Source organism: Suncus etruscus, chromosome 6 (genome assembly GCF_024139225.1).
Source record: "Suncus etruscus isolate mSunEtr1 chromosome 6, mSunEtr1.pri.cur, whole genome shotgun sequence".
Classification (NCBI taxonomy): domain Eukaryota; kingdom Metazoa; phylum Chordata; class Mammalia; order Eulipotyphla; family Soricidae; genus Suncus; species Suncus etruscus.
The window spans coordinates 66214085-66235228 of record NC_064853.1 but is presented as its reverse complement, the minus strand read 5'-3'; the positions used below and the strand labels follow the sequence as shown (position 1 = coordinate 66235228).

Below are 21144 nucleotides of genomic sequence, written 5' to 3'. Positions count from 1 at the left end.
CCAGAGCCTGCAGTCTCTTTGGCCGCGGGTCTGTAGATTGCAGGGTAACGGCATAGAAATAATTTTATAGGCAGTCAGTTGAAGCTTCAGGAGATATCCAGCTTTATTACAAGGCCCGAACCGCCATGTGCATATTTTCATATGGCCTCTAAACTAAGCTTTTTAAGCAACCTCCTTCAGTTGCCTCCATCCATTCTGACTGCTTCTGTCTCTCTCTCCCTCTCCCCTCAGCCTCTCTATTATCCTCTATCTATCCCAAACAACAGCTCCTCCCAGATGTGGGTGGGCCTGACCAGGTGAAATTAGCATATGGCACTGGGGGAGGGGTAATACCCCTTTTCTTTATTGTTGTTGCAATAACTGGGTTCACATGCTTATTTATGGTTCCTGGGGTCACCAATGCGAGTGGAATCAGATTCATGATCTCAGCGCATGAGGCAGTGCCAGGGTCTGAACTTGGCTTAATGTCTGCCAGACAAGCGCTCTACCCCTGAGCTACCATATGTGTGTGTGTGTGTGTGTGAAGTTTAGCTTTGTGCCAACATACTTCTTCCTCAACACTCTCATTTTTCAAACTCAGGGCCTCAGAGATGTGAGATCACTGAGATATAGCTCTAGCCTCCAGAGTTTACTTTAGAGCCTATGAGGAAGAGATCTAATTCATATTTCTGAGTGGGGGTGTGGTTTGAGCTACCCCCAGCTGTGCTTGTCTTTATGTGTCTTGTCTTTATGCTCAGGTATCACTCCTGGCAGGGCTCAGGGGACTAACTAGAAGCAATGCCAGGGATGGAGTTGGGGTTGACCTTGTGCAAGGGAAATTCATTAACTGTTGAGTTATCACTCTGGCCTCAATACTCTCCATGTTTATCATACTCAACTTTATCATATGTAGTTTAATTTGTTTTGTATTGAATAATCAGCTAAAACAGCAGTAGACTTCCCAGTTATGAAGATGGTATTGTCACATCTCTTATTCTAATGTCTTTTCTTTTTATAGTTTTATCAATCTCTGACGTGTATACATTTATGCATATTTGTAAGAAATGAAGCTACTATATGATTCTTTAATATTTTCACAGTAAAGCTTTTTAAAATTACATTTACTTTATTCTTTTTAAAATTTATATATATATATATATATATATATATATATATATATATATATATATATATATATTTGTTTTTGGCTCGTACCCGGCGGCGCTCAGGGGTTACTCCTGGCTCTATGTTCAGAAATCACTCCTGGCAGGCTCAGGGGACCATATGGGATGCTGGGATTCAAACCACTGACCTTCTGCATGTAATGCAAAAGCCTTACCTCCATGCTATCTCTCCAGCCCCCTCTTTTTTAAAATTAATATCTTTATTTAAACACCATGATTACAGATATGATTGTAGTTGGGTTTCAGTCATGTAAAGACCACCACCCCCTTTCACCATTGCAACATTTTCATCACCAATGTCCCAAATCTCCACATTCTTTCTTTCTTTCTTTTTGTTTTTTGAGCCACATCCGGTGATGCTCAGGAGTTACTCCTGGCTATGCACTCAGAAACCGCTCCTGGCTTGGGGGACCATATGGGACACCGTGAGATGGAACCATAGTCCGTCCTAGGCTAGCGCGGCAAGGCAGATGCCTTACTGCTTGTGCCACTGCTCAGGCCCCTCTCTTTTACTGTTTTGAAGATTTCTGAGGGGATATTAACATAGCAAGGTCAGCTGTTTTGAGTTGTTCTTGTTTGTGTATTTTCCCTTTAAATTTTACTTAACATTTATAGATTCAATGTTTTAGGTGTTTTTTTTTAAAGATCATCATAGATGAAGACTTAAAAATATATTCTCATCTAACTTTTTCTGTATTGAAAGTTTATTTTATTCATATATGTAAAGATTTGAGGCCTATGAGATATTTTTCTCATAATATGTTAGGGTTTTATTTATCTTGCATTGCCTATTATTTTTCCCCCTCCATGTGTTTAAAAATTACATAGATGACATAGGTGAGGGAATCAAAACTGGGGTTCTCCCCTTGTAAATCATGCTTCCAGCCCATTTGAAATACCTCCTTGGTCCCCCACAGATAATTTAAAAAAATTCCTCTGTTCCTCCTTTTGGGATTCTTCTTTACTTTGGCTTGGGCGGCTATTCCATAAACAGAAAGGCTTTTGGTCCAGGCAGGTGTCTTGGTGGTAGAGTCCATGTCTTGCATGTAGATGGCCTGGGTTTCATGTCCAGCACCACAAAAACAAAAATTATCCATGTATCTACTTGTTGAACCAACAACAGTAATTTCTGGCAGCCTACAGAACACTGAAAGAACTGTAAAATGATTAGTGGAATTAAAGAGTCTATTTCAGCTCATCAATATTCTCTTCTGTTTCTCCTAATTTACTATTGAACCAATATATAAAGTTATTTTTTGTGTTAATTTTAATTCCAACTAATATTTTAGAAGTTATATTTGGTTCTTTAGAAAAGTAAGCCTTTTTGTTTCAAATTTATTTTTGGAACTCATTTTGTTTTAACAGGGACTATAGCCAGCAGTGTTGGTGGGGAGTAGGCCTGAGGTTCTGGGGTTCAAAAGGAGCATCAGCTGCATGCCAGGCACACACCTACCTTTTGAGCCTTCTTCCTGGCCCTTTTTCTAGCTCTTTTGTGATTTCAAACACACACACATTATAGCTGCTTTGTTAAGTAAACTTGTTAAAACCAGTCTACTGGCCTGGCCCCTAAACGGGGGTCCAAGGGCTGGAGATCCCTCGAACCTGGGAAGGGTCCCAGAGTTCTGGGATGCCCAGGGGTCCCAAAAAGAAAAATAAACATCCATCGCCTAGTGAGGAGCCACCAACCTTGGGACGCAATCACATGGAGGTTTATTTTCTTTCCAGAATTCTGGGGTATCACCGCAAGCCTGGAATTCAGTCTGCAGTGAGACCTTGAGTATCCAAATTTACAAACATTTAAAGGAATTCATATGATAATGAGCATACAGGTCAAAGCATTTCATAGGTTTATACAGTTTGAATCATCCAATGATTTTTTTTTACAGTAAAGACACAATTTTCTGTCTGTTCAGCTCCTTCATGACATCATTCATTCCCAACTCCTAGACTGATGGCATGCAGAGATACGGGTTGAACCCTTCATGTGGTCTCCTAATCTACAGGGTAGAGAACCCGTTCTCTTGACAGCTAGTGACTGGAGCGATTAGGGGAAGGGAACCTTGTTTATTATATCATACTTCAAGCAAGCCAGTGATAGAAACGATAATAGCATTAAACTAGATTTTACCCTTATTTTATACCTATGTGTTATTCTATCTATACCTATCTATATCTATACCTATTCTATCTATGTGTTATTCTCCTTTTTTAGTGATTGTGCATTTATTCCTCTCTAATCTTCAAGGGCCATCTGCCCTCTGCAGGGGATCTCTGAGGGGGATCAAGGTGTTCCTCTGCTGGGATCAAGATGTTCCTGTCAGTTGGTTCCACCTCTCTCCCCTCCCTTCAAGGTGTCTGAGGGAAAACAAGATGTCCTTGCATTCCTTGGAACATCCTTTGTAATTTACAGCCTGGTTCCAGGAATCAGCTGTCTCCTAGTCTTTCTTATCTTGAAATTGCAGCCTATGACTAAATTGCAATCCCATCTATTACTAAGAAATCATTATTCCTATTAAAAACTAAGAACATACTATGTCAAAAATATCCATCCAACATAGGTTACACAGATTGTATAAGTTTAAATTTCCTGTCAAGTGTGCCTGGGCTCTCCTTATAAAAATGAAATAATATCAGAAAAACACAAAATGTCAAACTTAAAAAAAAAATCTCACAGGATCCTAGAAAATCAAAAGTTACATACCGAAATCAAAGGTCACATCTTTTTCCAGACTCAACAAACTCAGTTTGGGTTAGGATGTCAGACCTAGTTCTTGGGGTGGGATTGAGTATTCTTTCCTCTCTGCTTAAATACTTCACTGCAGCAGACAGTAAACATTTAGTGCTGTGCTTGTGGAGGTCCAAAGTCAGAACCCTGTGAGGACCTTACAGGGTTCAGCCAAAGAGGGATCTAGTAAACTACTCATTCTCTTAGTAGAGACAGAGGGTTGGTGGCCCTGATGCGGCTTGGAACTCTGGAGACTTTGAGGTAGGGGCTCCAACTCTCCACTGCAGCCTGTTTTATTCACTTCTTTGGGAGGATGTGGACCCACGGTGGGTGACTTTTCACTTGAGAGTCATGCTTTGCTCCTCTTGGGGTGAGGGGGTGTGCCCTGGTCCAACTTGGTCAGTAGCCCAAGAACTGCTCCTATCTTGGCTTCTGTGGATTCATTTCCTTTTGTTCCCAGCAGCACAATTATCATTCATCATTGTGATTTCTAGCAGAAGAGCAAGTTCTCTGAGGATGATTTTTGCCATTGTAGAGGTCCTTAATTTACCTTCCAAGTCAGGACTGAGCCCGGAAGCCCAGTAGAAAGTGGAATAATCCCATCTGCACACGAGGGGACTATGAAAAGCAACATACCTCACATCAGTTTCTCTCCACCGCCCTCCCTCCCTGCCTTTCTCGACTTTTCCCCCATTTAATTAGCCCTATCCTGTTATTTGCCATTGTGGAAGAGTGTTGTAAAAGCAGTTAATCCTCCTGAACACTTCAAGGGAAGAAGTGGTGGTGGTGGTGGGGGAACTTTCGGTATGGACTTGGCTCCCAGGGCCCCTACAGTCCTTCTAAAGTCGGCTTATCTTGGAACCAAGCTTGTTGCAGCTCAGCCTGGAAAGAGGCACAAAGAGATGGAGGGGGTGTGTGGTCGGTTCCTAGGGGACCCAAACCAGTCCCAACCCCAGCTCGCGGCTGGAGGGATGAACGGGGGAGTTCCATACCTCCCCCTAGTTCCTTTCCGGAGCCAGCAATTCAAGATATCACAGCAGTGAATACCCCGGGGCCCGTTAGCCCAGTTTCCCCCACCTCCCTTTCCCCTTTGACCCCGTTCCAATTCATCTCGATGCAACGCGAACCCGCTGTGGCCTGTGATTGCGCCAAGGCCGTAGCCCCCTCCCCCAGTGCAGGGAAGCCCGAGGCGTTACTCACTCGCGGGGGGAGACGCCTCACACTTATAGGGGCGTCCGACTCGACTCGCCCAGCTCACTGCTTCCCTAGCTCCCTGCAGCCATGCGTCTCCCCGCCGTTTTGCTGCTGCTGCTGCTGTGCGCGCTCCGCTTGTGCGCCCTAGCCGGCCGCGCTAGCGATTACGAGCTGCTCTACGTGAACTTGGACAACGACATCGACCACGGACTCCCGCCAACCGCCCCCCGTGAGTTCGTCGTGTGGGGTTCAAGGCTTGGCCCCTAATCCCGGGGCCTCTCTTTGGATGCTCGGAGCATGCCTAAACCGGGGCCACTAACTTTGTAGCCCTGAGCTACAAAGTCAAATCAAGTTTTTTTTTTTTTTTCTTAAGAGAGAGGCAACTTTAGGAAATGGGTGGGTGTAGGGTCCCCCCCCCCCCCCGATGCTATTTCCGTTCAATGTCTCATGGATTGAACCGCGTGAGATCTCCCATAGTTGCCTGGTTTGGGGGCAAAGCGAATTGACACTTTGCTAGCTTTCAACCGTGGGTGCACTCGCGGGTACCAGCCGGCTGGAGAAGAATCCAAGCTGGTTTGATGTTTATTTTCCCAAAGGGACCCTTTCAGTGAAGTGGGGTCCTGGGGGATGGGTTGTCATCGTGGACCACCGAGGAAGGGAGGTCTGGTCTGCTTTGGGCACAACCACGTATGTGGTCTTGAGCTTGGAGCAAATTTGCACGTCCTTTTCGCCCTAGCTGCGCCGTGCGACTGTCGCCGGGAGCCAACCAAGTGGGACAAGCTGTTCATCATGTTGGAGGACTCGCAGATGCGCGAGAGGATGCTGCTGGAGGCCACCGACCACGTCCTGCGCGTGGAGCTGCAGCGGCTGCGGGCCGAGCTGGCGGGGCTGGCAGGACGCCGATCCCAGCCATGCACGCCGGCGGCCTCCAAGGACGGGCTGGCGGGAGCGCTGGCCGAGCTGCTGCAGGCGAGCCGGGATGCGGGGCGCAGGCTGGCGCGCCTGGAGGGGGGCGCGCTGGGCGCAGTGCTGGATGAGCTGCGGCGCACACGGGCGGACCTCCACGCGCTGCAGGGCCCAGCTGCCAGGCGCAGGCTGCCCGCAAGTAAGCACCCCGCTGCTGCTTTGTTCTGGGGAGGAGCGGGGAGAAGGGGAGGTGAGGGAGAACCCTGGGGGGGGGGGGCGCTCACAAGGTCACACACAATTTCTGTGTCTCCATGCACACTTCACAAAGATCCCACGCTCTCTACAGGGCTGCACAAAGTTTTCCAGGAAGCAACCGCAATGGAAACCATTTTCTTTTTTTTTTTTTTTTTTTTTTTTTTGGTTTTTGGGCCACACCCGGCGACGCTCAGGGGTTACTCCTGGCTATGCGCTCAGAAGTCCTCCTGGCTTGGGGGACCATATGGGACACCGGGGGATCGAACCGCGGTCCGTCCTAGGCTAGCGCAGGTAAGGCAGGCACCTTACCTTTAGCGCCACCGCCCGGCCCCGGAAACCATTTTCTTGAAATGAAATCAGGGGGCTCCCTGTGACACCAGATCCCAGCGCCTGGGGCAGCTCCAGTGGCGGGTGATAGCCATCACCTCTCTCTTGGTTCCTGCTTCCCTCCGATTGGGATTTACACTTCTTCTAATTTTAGTCTGCCCCTCCGTGGGGGTTGGGGGTTGTTTCAGGGTGCAGCCTCTGTCTGGCTGAGCCTCCAATGGAGACTTGGGAATCTGATCTCTTGAAGGATCAGTGGAATTCCTGAGGTGCCCGGATTCAACTGGAGCACCAAGGATTGCAACCAAGCAGTTAGTTAGTAAGCCTTAGTGCGTGGTCTGTGGCATTGGTTTAACCCCACAGGGGTAAGAGGATCAGGTGAGCCAGATGCAAGCAAAGAACTTCTGTAAATTCAGAGCACCCTTGGGTGCTGCTGACCGGAGACATACTTTTAAATGAGAGAGCGGGAGGGAAGAAGGAAAGGAGGGAAGGAGAGGGAGGAGGAGGGAGGGAGAGAGAAGAGAGGTGAGAGAGAGACAGAGAAAGAGTGAGAGAGACAGAGAGAGAGAGAGGAGAGAGAGAGAGAGAGAGAGAGAGAGAGGGAGAGAGGTGAGAGAGAGACAGAGAGAAAGAGTGAGAGAGACAGAGAGAGACAGAGAGGAGAGAGAGGGGAGAGAGAGAGAGAGAGAGAGACAGAGAGAGAGAGAGAGAGAGAGAGAGAGAGAGAGAGAGAGAGAGAGAGAGAGAGAGAGAGAGAGAGACATGTACTGAGGCCATGCTCTTTTCAGACCACAGAAGTGAGCTCCAGTCTCTCCTTTTCAATTCCTGGAAAGCCCTCGGAGTGCCAGAACCAACTACCCCCCCTCCCCAGACAAGTCTGAGTAGAAAAGGGATATGAGACCCAAGTTTGGCATTTCAGGCATCCGATATAATATGCGGGCACACAAGCTTACATTCTCCTTCCCTGGCTTCCTGCCAGCTTTGATTCCAAGAGATTCCAAATCATTCTTTCTTTAGACCCTCCAAAACCTGGTTTTAATTTTGTTTGGTCTTTGATAACATGTTCAGAAAACCCTGTGAGTTAAGTACTGCTTCTTGAGGGAGTTTAAGGGATCAAGAGCTTCAATCACTGCTTACCAAAAGCAACCTTAGGATCCTGCCCAGGAATTTCCCCTGTGGAGTCCAGTGCCAGCGCATGTGGCTTACTTGGATGGGGAGACTTGGTCTCCAAGAGGCTGTCTCAGAAAGCTGGAATGCAGCCTGGACTGACAAGACTATTGAAACAGAAAACCCGTTAATGAGATAGTAGCAGACACTTTTCCTAATACTTTACTGTACCAGTACAGATTCATGCAGGCCTCTGCACAGTGGGTCTTTTGGACCATGAGCTTTGTTCGTGATTTAACTAATTCAGCTAGGGAAAAAAGGCGCTTCTCCATTTCACATAGGGAAAGAGAAATCAATTTTTTAAAGGGTACCCCATCCCAAACTAAAAAATTTCAAGTTATTCTGTAAAAAGGCTAATGCCAAAGAGTAATTGGTGCCATTTAGTGCTGAAAATTGCACCTATATTTACAGGATCCTCCTTTGACGAAGAACCAGTATTACTTTTTATTATTTTGTAATGTACAGATTGTAGGGGGTGAGTCTGACCCACAGCTATCTGTAGCTCTTTAATTAAACATTTCCCATGGACCCTAGTTCCACTCACTTGTCTCTGTGTCTAGGGCTTTGCTGTTTTAAAGCTATCCAATAACCAATCTTCTCTGGGCAGTAAGAAAGGCAATGTCTCGCCCTCTAGCAGATTAAAATAATGCTGTCTGATCTTCTGCACACATTGAAAACAGCAGAGCTCACCTATGAGAAGTTTGTTACACCTTTTCCCAAGAGACATTTAGAAATTTGGAACTATGTGTCCTAGAGCTTGGCACAATATCACTAGTTCCCCAGCCTGAAGTTTGTTTTGAGACCATATCTGCAGTTCTGGGGGCTACTTTCAGCTCAGTCTTTGGGGATTATTTTTGGCAGTGCTCAGGAGATCATGTGATGCCAAGGAACAAACATGGGCCTCTTAAATACAAAGCTTGTGCTCTAGCCCATTCTGCTAGCTCTAGCTAGACTCGAAATTTAAAGTTTTCTTTTTTTTTCTTTTTTTTGGGGGGTCATACCTGGCAGCACTCAGGGGTTACTCCTGGCTCTATGCTCAGAAATTGCTCCTGGCAGGCTCAGGGGACCATATGGGATGCCAGGATTTGAACCACTGACCTTCTGCATGCAAGGCAAATGATTTACCTCTATGCTATTTTTCCGGCTCTGAAATTTAAAGTTTTCTAAGTGCTCTTTGTCAGAAATGTTCTTCAGCAGCATTTGGGAAGAATTTACTCTTCCTTAACCTTGTCTGTTCCTTCTTCTATGATGCAAAGAAAGAGCTGGAAGCTGAGTTATAGTCTGTGTCTGAGACTCGCAGGCTCTTTAGGGTGAGAAAAGAAGACTCTTTCATGCAGAGAGGAAGTTTGGCGAGATTAGAGGCATCATCAGCAACTACACAGCCCTGTAGTGACACCAGACCAAACCCAGCCCCTCTGGCCACATTCAGGAGTCCCGATCTCACACTGAGCTAGTTTTGCAGCCAAATAGGCAGTGCCACTTTCTGGCTCCTGCACCACCACCAGCACGCCTAACAGGCTGAAGTACAGTTTACTCATCTATAAAATGGGCATACTATTTTTTTATGGGTGATATAAGTATTAAAAGGACATCCAGTAGAATATTACCTGACACAGGGTGAATGGGTGGTACCTGTCACTATTTGCTGTCTTTCAAAGGGAGGTTTTTACCCTTTTGTCATGTTGGCAAGTACCTGAGCATCTGTAACCCAAGTAAGGGATTGCTTGATGGAGCAAGTGGTTTAAGTTTGAATGGATGGAGCTAACAGCAGCAGTTAATTTGTGCTGCTGATTGGCCAGAGATTGGGCACCCAGGACTTTGCTGATTGCAATCACATGACTGTACCTACTGCTGATTAGCCTGAGGCTGAGTGTGAGTATCCTTGGATTTCACTGAGCTTTATTATCAAAGCCAGGTCAAGTCACAGAGAGGGAGCAAGATTGTTGGGAAGTGTTTGGAAAACGCAGTGTCACTGAAGAGAAGGCATTGTGACTCAACACTAAGGGGCAAAAAAACCATGCAAAAGAAGTTAGGCTTGCAATGGAGGTGCTAATAAAAGCTATGTTCTTGTTGCCATTTGGGTGTGCAGTATGGTCCAACCAGCCTCCGTTCCAGGCTTCTCTTCTTGCTGGGCTCTGTGCCTTGTGGTGGCCCTCATAAGGACCCAATGTCTGGGGTTCATGATACTCCCTAATATGCTTACGGGATGGATTGACCGTTCTCCTAATTCTCTCCTCTTGCTGCTACAGGCTGTGAAACTGCAATTCTCTTCCCTATGCGCTCCAAGAAGATCTTCGGCAGCGTGCACCCTGCCGTCCCCATGAAGCTCGAGGCCTTCAGCGCCTGCCTGTGGGTCAAGGCCACCGACGTGCTCAACAAAACTGTGCTCTTCTCCTATGGCACCAGGATGAAACCCAGAGAGGTGCAGCTGTACCTGGGCATTCGGACCGTGGTGCTGCTGGTGGACAGCGAGCAGGGCCGGCTTCGGGCTGAAACCGTAGTGTCTCCTGGTTCTTGGGTCCACGTGTGCGGCACCTGGAGCTCCAAGCAAGGGTTGGGGGCCTTGTGGGTGAATGGAGCACTGGTGGCCAGCTCTGTGGAGCTGGCTCCAGGTTACATCATCCCGGAGGGTGGGCAGCTGCACATCGGCCAGGAAAGGACTGAAGACTCAGAAGAGGGTCTGGCTTTCTCGGGCTGGCTCACTGGCTTCAATATCTGGAATCGGGTCCTCAGCCAGGCTGAAATCCAGGCGGCCGGGGGTACCCAATCCTGCCACATCCGAGGGAACGTAGTGGGCTGGGGTATCACAGAGATCCAGCCCCATGGAGGAGCCCAGTATGTGGTCTGAAGACTGAGAAAGCCAAAGAGAGGGGGGGCCCTGGAAGCTTCTAGGTGCACAAAGCCCACTATAGATGCCTCAAGTGGGGGATGCCCAGAGATCTTTATTTATCTCAGCAAATTCTGAGTCAACAGCCTGTGGGGCCATCCACCAGAAATCTTGGGGGATGGACTCAATGCCACAGTGCTCGCAGATGAATGTCTGTGGGGCAAACACATCCCTGTGAAGACCTTGCTTGAACAGAAGGACAGTTGTCTTTGTTAATTTTGTTGTGGCCAGAGATGCCTATTATGTGGGCGAATCATAAAGCCACATGGTTGTCCATTGTTTCTTATTACTGGTATGTACCTTTTCATATACATACATATATATGCGTATATGTATATATATGGATGATAACATATTTATACATGGCCCTGTAACATGAAGACAAATGTAGTTTGTGTGCTGTGATCGGATGCTACTTTTCTGGGGAGAGGAAGGATAGTTATATAAGTTATATTGTAAATGGTTTTGTATTAATTTTATGGAGAATATTTTTGTAAAGCTCTACTGTAAATAAAATATTTTATAACTTGATCCCATTGAGTTAGAAATGTAAAAAGATGGCTTGCTAGAGGCCCTCACTTTCTCTGTGTTCAGGAAAGCTAATGGATTTGCTCTCAGTTACAGATCTCTCAGATCTACCACACACCAACTAATCGATTGCTTTGGCTTTGAATTTTAAACAAACAGGATCTGGGTCAGGTTGGTCAATCTCCTGTTTTGGGTTTTCTCAACCCAAAACCCAAGGATTCAAGAAAATAATAACCTCTAGGTTTCATCCAAGGTCATATCCTCATGGACATACAAGAGCCTCTGCCCTGTATATTCTTACATGGGCCACAAGTGACAGGATCCCCAGAATTCCAGAACCATCTGACCTGGGGACAAAAGTGATGGGTCCCCAGAGCTCAAGAGTCACCTGGAACAAGGCCACAAATGAGAGGACCCCCAGACCCCATGATGTCCAAGAAAAGCAACTCTGATCTTGGTGTTTCTCTTCAGTCTTTTCTTTTAACTGCACCTTCAGGAGGTTGAGTCTCCTCTTCCTGCACCTCTACCTCTGCAAAGAGGTCATTCAGAAGATTTACCATCATTCCAGCTAAATGCCCTTACAAGATTAGTTCTGGCATAATAGGACCAATACCTCCAGGGACTACAAGAAATTAAGAACAGCTTAGAAGGGATAGCAGGGATCTTGCCCTTAAATTCTGTTCACCAGAGATGGTGTGAAAAATAAAAGTGTATTGGCACTATAGTCAATGACTTGAATTGGACAAACTAGTTTGCCTAGGGTTTGTCTTATGCCAGGAAACTTCAGGGGTAGGGTCTCCTTGTATTTAGGCCAAGGCTTTTTCTTTCCATGTCCCTCATATTTTAGTGGGCCTATGCAAATAACTGCCACTCTAACACCGTTTTTTACGGTGCTCCTTTGACTCTAATCCTTAAAAAATAAACCCACTTAAACTTTTGAGGTTAAATTAATATGCATGTGCAAGGAAATGTAAGGTTTATGGCCTTAGATTGCTTTGTGTACTGCTAAGAAATGTTATAATGTACTACAATCTGGGGACTTGAGGGACAAAGTAATTGTACATGGGTTCTATTTTATTTTTCTAATGTTCTTTGGCCAAAAATTCAAAATTAAGGTATCAGCAAGGAGATTTCTTCTGAGAATTCTGTTTATGGGTGATTGTCCTTCCACTGTAACTTTACCTTGTCCTCTTTCTTTGCATCTTTGTTCTCATAATTAAAAATAAAAAAAATTTAAAAAAAAGCTGTGGCTACTGAGGACAGGAAGCACTAACTGAATTTCATCAGGGAGCGGAGGCAGATAATTGTAGGTTCATGCATTCCTACAAGCATGTAGAAATCCCATCATATCTTCTTTTTCTCTGATTGGGTATAATATAGCCTGACAATATTCATTAGCATTATCAAATGCTAAGATTTTTGTCAAGAGTTTTTGAAACTCTTTACCTTTTGTCTCTTGATTACTTCTGTTAATTTACTTAGAAAATATGCATATGGCTTCAAAGTTCCCTTAATAATCTTAGTATAACTATCCTTGTATTTGGTTTCAGAGTCAACATTTTCCCAAGCTTTCAAAGGGAGATCCCAGACCATTCTCAAAACAATACAGAGTAATCCTGCCTGCTTATTTATTTCTGTAAATTCCGCTTCTCCTGTTAGTACTTCATAAGAAAACATGATTTCTGCAACCATTTTCCAGAATGATCTAGGCTATTAATTTCTCCTTCACTGATTCATGTAGCCACATTTTCCACTGTAAATACTGATATGTATTTAGATAAATTTTCACAACAGTTTTGAAATCTTGGTGAGTCCAAGTCACCCTGTCACTCTGGGTACCAAGGAATTCAACACAAAATGGAGGAAGAGGACCATGCTCAGAGCATGCTTTCTTAAAGTGAGCAAATTAATCCATATTTAAACCCTCATAGGTTGAGGCATGATTGTTTTCCTGATGGGGGAAAATTGTTTCTGATTCTGTATCAGTTGCCAAATTCCTTTAAAAACTAGTTGTTGTGGTAAATTGTTTTCCTGGCTGGGAAAACTTAATTCCAATTCTGTATTTATGCCAATCTAATAAGTATCCATTGTGGGTGAAGTGGATCTATTCCACACTCTAAAGAGCTGCGATGGACAGACCCACCCTCTGATTCAGCTGACTGGGCTTCATTAGTTTTGATTATAAGACCAAAATTATCAGGTAAAATATTTGTAGGCCCTTTCGGCCTAGCACCAGAAGAGGGCGATAGAACACCAACCTCAGGGTTTTGGCTTGACTACACGTTAACTAGAAAAAATATTTATATTTCTTAATTTTTAGGTCTTGAAGAAACAATTGAAAGACTTTAGATAATTTTTGTGACAAGTCAGAGTATTTTGAGACCACTTCAGATATTTTTTGCTATAACTCAGTATTCAACTGCATTTTTAAATCTCACAATTCTTCCTAATGTAATAAGTAAAACCAATATTGAAGCCTCCATTATATAAAATATCATATAAGTATATTCTGTTTTGAGTGTTCAAAAAAAAAGAAGGTAAAAAAAAAGAAGGTAGCATTTTGCATAAGGAAAAGCTAAGGTCTTCCTTTTTTTTCTTCTTTTTTCTTTCTTTATAGTGAAGGAGAGGGAGAGAGTGGAGAGAGTGAGGGAGAGGGAGAGGGGAGAGGGAGTGGGGGGAAGAAGAAAGGAGTAAGAGGGAGAGAGGGAGGAAGAGGGAGGAGAGAGGAAAGAAGAGAGAGTAGGAGGAGAGGGAGATGGAGGGAGAGGTAGGGATAGGGAGAGAGAAAAGAACGACAGGGAGAGGGAGGAGAGAGAGGAAAGAAGAGAGGAGGAGGAGAGGGAGAAGGAGGGAGAGGTAGAGAGAGGGAAAGAGAGAAGAGTGGCAGGGAGAGGGAGAGGGAGGAGAGAGGGAAGGAGAGAGAGAGGAGGAGGAGAGGGACAGGGAGGGAGAAAGAGATGGGGAAAGAGAGAAAGGAATCAGTTAAGGTCTTTCAATCCAACCAAACCCTAGTCATAATTCTAATCCAAATAGACACAAGCTTAAAAAATCATTACAAGAAATCCATTTAAGAAGCCACAAAATTAACATCTCACCAAATGTCAGCTGAGTCCCTGCTCCTGGTGCCATCTATGAGAATTAAGCCTTTTTTTGTTTGTTTGTTTGTTTTTTGGGGTCACACCCGGCAGCGCTCAAGGGTTACTCCTGGCTTAAGCTTAGAAATTGCTCCTGGCAGGCTCAGGGGACCATATGGGATGCTGGGATTCAAACCAATGACCTTCTGCATGAAAGGCAAACGCATTACCTCCATGCTATCTCTCCGGCTCCTAATATTTGAGTTTTGACAGTTCTATGAGCTCTTTCAAGTATGGCTTGTCCCTGTAGATTATAGAGAATGCCAGTGATATGTTTGACCTGATGTGTATTACTATTTAGCTGGGATGTTCTTGATAAGGTTTACTTTTTTCTCAAATATCTAAGGAATACATTTGTTCCCAACAACCTGTGACAGAGTGAGCTGCAAGCCTTGCCTTTAAGTATCACTGGATAGTGGATAGTTAATAGAGCATCTTGAGATGTCACAAGCGGAGGGACTATAGGATATTGCCTTTGAGATTGAGTCTGTGCTTGGCACCTGGCAATGATGCTGATGATAAAAAAAAAAAAAAAAAACAACACCTATTAAGAGCCTGGATGAGTGAGCCTGTCATGGAGCAAGGAAGGCACTTTTTCTCCACACCACCTTCTTCCTTGGTTTGCTTTGGCTATCTGTTCCATTCTACACTACTTGTGAATCTGAAATATCAGATATTGTCTTAATAGAGATTTCTTTTGAGGAGACATTAAAATTTTCTTTGACTGTATAGGTTAATTTGAAAAATATTAATATATCGACAATTCTCTCATTCTTGAACATTATATAATTTTCGCTTATTAAGGTTTTATTTTATTACTTTTAACAAAGGGCTATTGTTTTATTTTTGGAAATCACACACCTGTCTTTCTCTAGTTACCTTTTATTTGACCACTTAGCTATTACATCTCCAATTTCTAGCCTGTTTCTATGAATTGATCTCACTTCTAAAAACTTCACTGAAACTTTTCTATGTCTGTGAATTGAATGGAAAGTATTTGAATTTTCTACCACTGATAATTATGCTTTTAAAAATAAGGGTTGTTTGACAATGGAATAAATAACCCTGTTATGCTGGCAGGCCAGGGGCCAAAGGGTGGTGTTATAGGATGCAGTCTGGATCCATTGGTGAAGGGTGGTTAACCCTGGTGGTGAGAATGGCCCTGACTCACTGTATATCTGAAATTGAATGATGAAAGACTCTGTAGATCACAATTGTTTCAATAAAATAAAAAAAAAAAATAAAGGTTGCTTAGCAACCTTATTTGTAATTATTACACCTTTTTTTTTTACAGACCTAAGCTGATGTCACAGGAAGGAGAAACAGAGATAAAGAGACTCTATTGCACTCGTGACTATAAAGAATGTTTCAAATAGTTTACACATATTGGCTCAAGGATTCTCTGATATTTCAATTTTGCAATATTTTTGCTTCATGAGTGAACACCGGCTTTATGAGATGATTTTTACTGATCATGTAGCTTTCCTCTTCAAACTTTTACTGTGTAGAAGTGCATTTGGGGTTTTAAGCTATCCAGACATTCCTGGGAAAAATACAAAAGTCATTATGAATTCGTTAAAATGACATTGGGCCCGGAGAGATAGCACAGCGGTGTTTGCCTTGCAAGCAGCCAATCCAGGACCAAAGGTGGTTGGTTCGAATCCCGGTGTCCCATATGGTCCCCGTGCCTGCCGGGAGCTATTTCTGAGCAGACAGCCAGGAGTAACCCCTGAGCACCGCTGGGTGTGGCCCAAAAAACCAAAAATAAATAAATAAATAAATAAAATGACATTGACGATGGTTCTTCCCTGATAAGCAATGGGGAGAGTGATAGAAGTTAAATTCACTCAGCAAATGATAACGCCTATTTTAAGCATTACATGAGTCATTTTGTTAAAGCTTTTATGTATGATTGTGCATTTCTGCTCATCTTTAAGATAGGCCAGTGTTCCTTTCTTACACTGTCCTTGTCTGTGGTGGTATGGTAATAGGCCAGTGTTCCTTTCTTACACTGTTCTTGTCCGGTGTGGTATGGCTAAATTAGTCTGGAGGAATCAGCTAGATTCTGCACTACTTAAAAACATTGCCTGAACAATTTAGTTTAGATTATATTTAACATTGCCTATTCTAAAAATAAATTTGCCCATAAATATAAACGGGGCCATTATTTTTGTGTATGTTTGTGTATATGAGTTGATTTAAAAACCTCAAACAATTCTTATTTTGCAAGCTTAGACTTAATTGAGATAGGAATAAGTCCTCCTATCTGCCTTCTTTCCTTCTTTCCTACATCCTTTCTTCATTTCTAAAAACCTCAAACAATTCTTATTTTGCAAGCTTAGACTTAATTGAGATAGGAATAAGTCCTCCTATCTGCCTTCTTTCCTTCTTTCCTACATCCTTTCTTCATTTCTTCTTGCTTCCCCTCCTCTCTCCCTTCTTTACTTTCTTTCTTCTTTCCCTCCATTTTTCTTCTTCTTTCTCTCCATTGCTTCCTTCCTTCCTTCCCTCCCTCCTTCCTTCTTTTCTTTCTTCCTGCCATCTTAATTTCCTTGTTTCTTTCCTTGCTTCCTTTTCCCTTCTCCCTTCCCATCCTCTCTTCTTCCTTCCCGTTCTTCCCTCCTCACTTTCTCCTTCTTTCTTTTCTCCTTACGTTCTTCTCTCCTTTCTTCCTTCCTCCTTTATGCCTTCCTTTCCCCCTTCTTTCTTCCTCCCTTCCTCAGGGATCACTTCTGGCTGGGGATCGAACCTGGATTGACTGCATGGAAGGTAAGTTCCCTACCTGCTGTGCTATCTCTCCAGCCCCCTTTCTTCTTTCTTACCCTTTTTATTCTTTCTCTTCTATTAGCATGGCTATCAGCACCATCGTTATCATCTGCAACATCACTACCACCACTATCATTGTCATCATTATCACTATCATCAGCACCATGTGACTGTCATTATGATCCCCACTATCAAGTCGTTTATATCTTGTTTGTTTATACCTTATTTGTATGTTTATATGTTTCTATCTACATTTTAAGTAATTTATATTACTTAAACTGTCTTTAATTTTTGTGGGTATCAAGCCATATAAAGAGTAAAAGTGCTTAATACAATACATCAAATATATATGTTTTAGCCACCATAGTTATTCCCATCAGAATAGCAGGCTAGGTGACCATTTGGTGAAGAGTAATTGAGCTAAATCAATTTTAATGTCTCAACCTATGATTCCACAAAACTCAGATCAAACTAAATAATGATGGTACTCAAGAATATCTGGGAGAGGAACATGAGACCAGGTAGGTAAAAATAATTTGAAGTTAAGAGGAAAAGTCTTTTGGGGAGAAAACTCTGGGTGAAGAACAAGGAAGCCCAATGCTGGTTTCTAGGCATGTAGGGGCTGCAGGACAGAAAGTGCCCAGACCACTCTACACACCAGTGACTCTGGCCCTTCTGCTCTGATCTCTCAGGTGTAATGGCTCTATCAGGGAGAAGACACGCGTTGCTCTAAAATTCTAAGGCCTAAGAAATACAGCATAAACCTTTTAAATATAAGCCCAACTGCATAATGTTCATAGTGTCAGATCAAATAAAACAAATCATTTGTTTCAAATGCTTGTAAAGAATTCAGAAAGTATTTTGCATTTCAAAAGATTTCTTTTCTATTGAAACTACATTTTAAAACACACACACACACACACACACACACACACACACACACACACACACACACACACACCAAATCCATGAGCTAAGTTCTTGGCAGCTGCAAATAGCCAATTTCATTTTTTTCTCCATAAATCAGTTTCTTGCAAGTCTATTCTGATTTTTTAAAATGGGTGGTGAGTACAAGTGTTTGTCATTCTTGTAAAATTGATTCCAAAGATGTACCAAAGGTGCTTGGAAAAAAAGAGTGAACAACTTTTCTGGATTTCTATCATATCACATCTAATGAAAAATTAGTGGAAGCTAGAGTGATAAATGGTTAAGGCACTTGCCTTGAAATGGCTGCTTTGATTGTGACCCAGGTTTAATTTCTGAGACCCAATAAGTCCTTCAATCACTTTCAGGAGTGACCTCTGAACATGTAGCCAGATGAGGTCCCAAGCAAATAAAAATTAAATACATTAAGAGAAATGAGCAATTAACAATGTGGCTAGAGACATGGGGAGCTGGAGGGTGGGGAATATTGAAGGTGCTGACTGTCCCCAGTTGGGATTGGGGGGTTTCCGGTGGGGCAACTGATTGACCATGGGAGCCTGCTCTGATATTGAAGGCACAGTACTCAGCATAACAATGTCTGTTCACTGGACAAAGTCTGAACCTGTGATAGACAGGGAGTCATTTGTCAACTATTAGAAGAGCGTTTGGGATCAAATGGAACCACCTATGTCCTACCTGCTTAAGAATCTGTCTTGAGGGCCGGGCGGTGGCGCTAAAGGTAAGGTGCCTGCCTTCCCTGCGCTAGCCTTGGACGGACCGCGGTTCGATCCCCCGGTGTCCCATATGGTCCCCCAAGCCAGGAGCAACTTCTGAGCGCATAGCCAGGAGTAACCCCTGAGCGTTACCGGGTGTGGCCCCCCCAAAAAAAAAAAGAATCTGTCTTGGCACTTGTGAGGTCCACAATGTGGCCAGACCTCTACCCCTCATGTGGGCTCATAGAGAGACCAGCTCTGAGGACTCATCTCCACAGGGGGCAGAGATTGCTGCCTAGGAGCAGGGCACGACCAATCCAGCCTGTGGTCTTTGTGGCTGCAGTTTGCAGGCTGGTGGGGCAGGCTGCATTCCTGGGTGACTCAGAGAAACTCTCTGTGGAGCAGTTCTAGGGTTCAACCAAGGGCTGGGAGCATGCAGTTTGTGATCAGAAACCTGCAGACCTCATTGCTCAAGAGCACCACTAGTCTCTGCACAGCTCATGCAGCACCCCACAGCACCTCGAACCCCTAATCAGAAACCCTGATCTGACCTGAGGAGCAGGAACTGGCTCCTACCCAGCCAAGGTAGAGCTGGCCCTGTGTCCTGACCTGACTTTTGGGGAGGAGGTCTGGCATAGGACAATCAGCTCCAAACCCAGCAAAACTTCTGACACACTGGACTTCAAACACACTGCCTTGGAGATCAAAAGACTCTGGGACCTTCAGAAAGGGAGATACTATCCCCTCAGGCAGACAGAGCTGGGTGGGTGGTGGAGTTAGAGGCCATGATCCCCTTCAGGCCAGGAAAGAGGCTCCTCAACCTAAAAGCCACCAGGAGCCAGCACCATGCGACCTGGGCACTCTGGGCTGCTCTTGCCAGCACCACAAACCTGGTGCTCCAGGGTTGCCCGTGCCACTGCCCCAGGCACTCCGGGGCTGCCTGCCCTCTACCCCTGGGGCCCACAGCCCACCTTGCAGGATGCTCGTCACGATGGCTTCTGTGTGCTCTGCCAGCAGCTCAGCTTGACTCACGGCAGCCAGGGACAGATAGTTGGACATGGTCCTGCCCAACGTGCCTCTGCCCCACTGCAGGAACTTCACTGCAACAGGCACAGCTAATGCCATCACGGGGGCTCGGCTGTAATTCTGAGGAGGGACAAGAAAGCCACTCATTACTCACTTATTTATTTAGAAACCCAGAGTTGGTCCATTCAAGGCACTTGCCTTGCACATGCCAATTCCTAGTCGATTCCCAGAGCTACTTAAGGTTCACCAGAAACACTCAACCCAGAAAGAATTCCTGGAGGGTGTGTGTCTGACCAGGAGATGCTGGGAGATGCTGAGACAGAAGGGGAGAAGAAAGTGGGGGGGGGCACGAAATGTGTGGGAACTGGCTCCCGGGGGACTGTCAGTGGCTCCAGATGGCTGGAGTATGGTGTGGGTGGGGTGCAGGAAGAAGGAGCTATGTGTGGGATGAGCACTAGGTCCATCAGGCTATGTGCAGGTCTCTAGGACTTATTTGAAGAATGTTCAGAACACCCTGATGAGGAAAGTGACTTATCCATGTGCCTTAGGAGAGACTTGATACACCCACCCCCAGACTTCTTCTCTTTTTTTATTCTTTTGGTTTTTGGGTCATACAGAAGTACTCAGGGGTTACTCCTGGCTCTGAGCTTAGGAATCACTCCTGGTGGGGTGAAGGGTACCATATGGGATGCTGGAGATTGAACCTGGATCAGCTGATGTAAGGTAAATGCTTTCCTTGCTGTGCTATTGCTCCAGGCTTCCAAATTGCTTCTATCTCTTAAGAAGTAAAGTTTGGGGAGCTGGAGCAGTGGTGCAGGGTGTAAGGCATCTGCCTTGTGCGTGGTTCAATCCTCCGGCATCACATATGGTCTCCCAAGCCAGGGACGATTTCTGAGCACATAGCCAGAAGTAACCCCTGAGCATCACTGGGTGTGGTTCAAAGGCTAAAAAAAAAAAAAAAAAAAAAAAAAAGTAAAGTTTGGGGGAAATGCAGTGAACATTAGGCTAGAAAAGGATGAGTGGGATTCTTTTCTTGAGTTGCTTTGCGACAGAACAGTGCATCCTAATAGCAGAAACATAGAAACATAGCAGGCAGTGTTGAATCTCCTAATAAGAGGGTTCTGTTTTCTGTTTTTTTTTTCTGGCCACACTCAGAGGTGCTTCTGATTAGGGATGGGGTTTGTCTACACTCAGAGTCCCGGCAGTGCTCAGGAGATTGTTCAGTGACTTGGACTGAACTAGGGTCTGCTGCATACAAAGTGTCAGCCAACAGAGCCCCAGGAGCATTTTCTAAGATTGACCAGTTTGTTGTCAGAGCCTTTCCCATACAGCACTCAGTGTGTGAGAACCACACCAATTGTGTGACCATCACAACACAACCATGTGACCATCATAACATAACCGAGTGTGAAAACCACAACCAAGTGTGTGA

General features: G+C 44.6%; 2 protein-coding genes across 3 annotated transcripts in view; one reads left to right on the top strand and one right to left on the bottom strand.

The window, feature by feature from the left end:
• The window catches only part of VEPH1 (ventricular zone expressed PH domain containing 1), a 134444-nt gene that overhangs the window by 91391 nt on the left and 21909 nt on the right, over positions 1-21144 (bottom strand). For both annotated transcript variants that reach the window (XM_049774445.1, XM_049774446.1), the window contains exon 3: positions 19658-19832. In XM_049774445.1, coding sequence (XP_049630402.1) covers positions 19658-19832 — 175 coding nt within the window. The remainder of the gene's footprint in view (positions 1-19657; positions 19833-21144) is intronic.
• PTX3 (pentraxin 3) lies at positions 5170-10582 on the top strand. Its single transcript, XM_049774496.1, has 3 exons — positions 5170-5311; positions 5819-6187; positions 9984-10582. The coding sequence occupies exons 1-3, from the start codon at positions 5170-5172 to the stop codon at positions 10580-10582; spliced, it is 1110 nt and encodes a 369-aa protein (XP_049630453.1).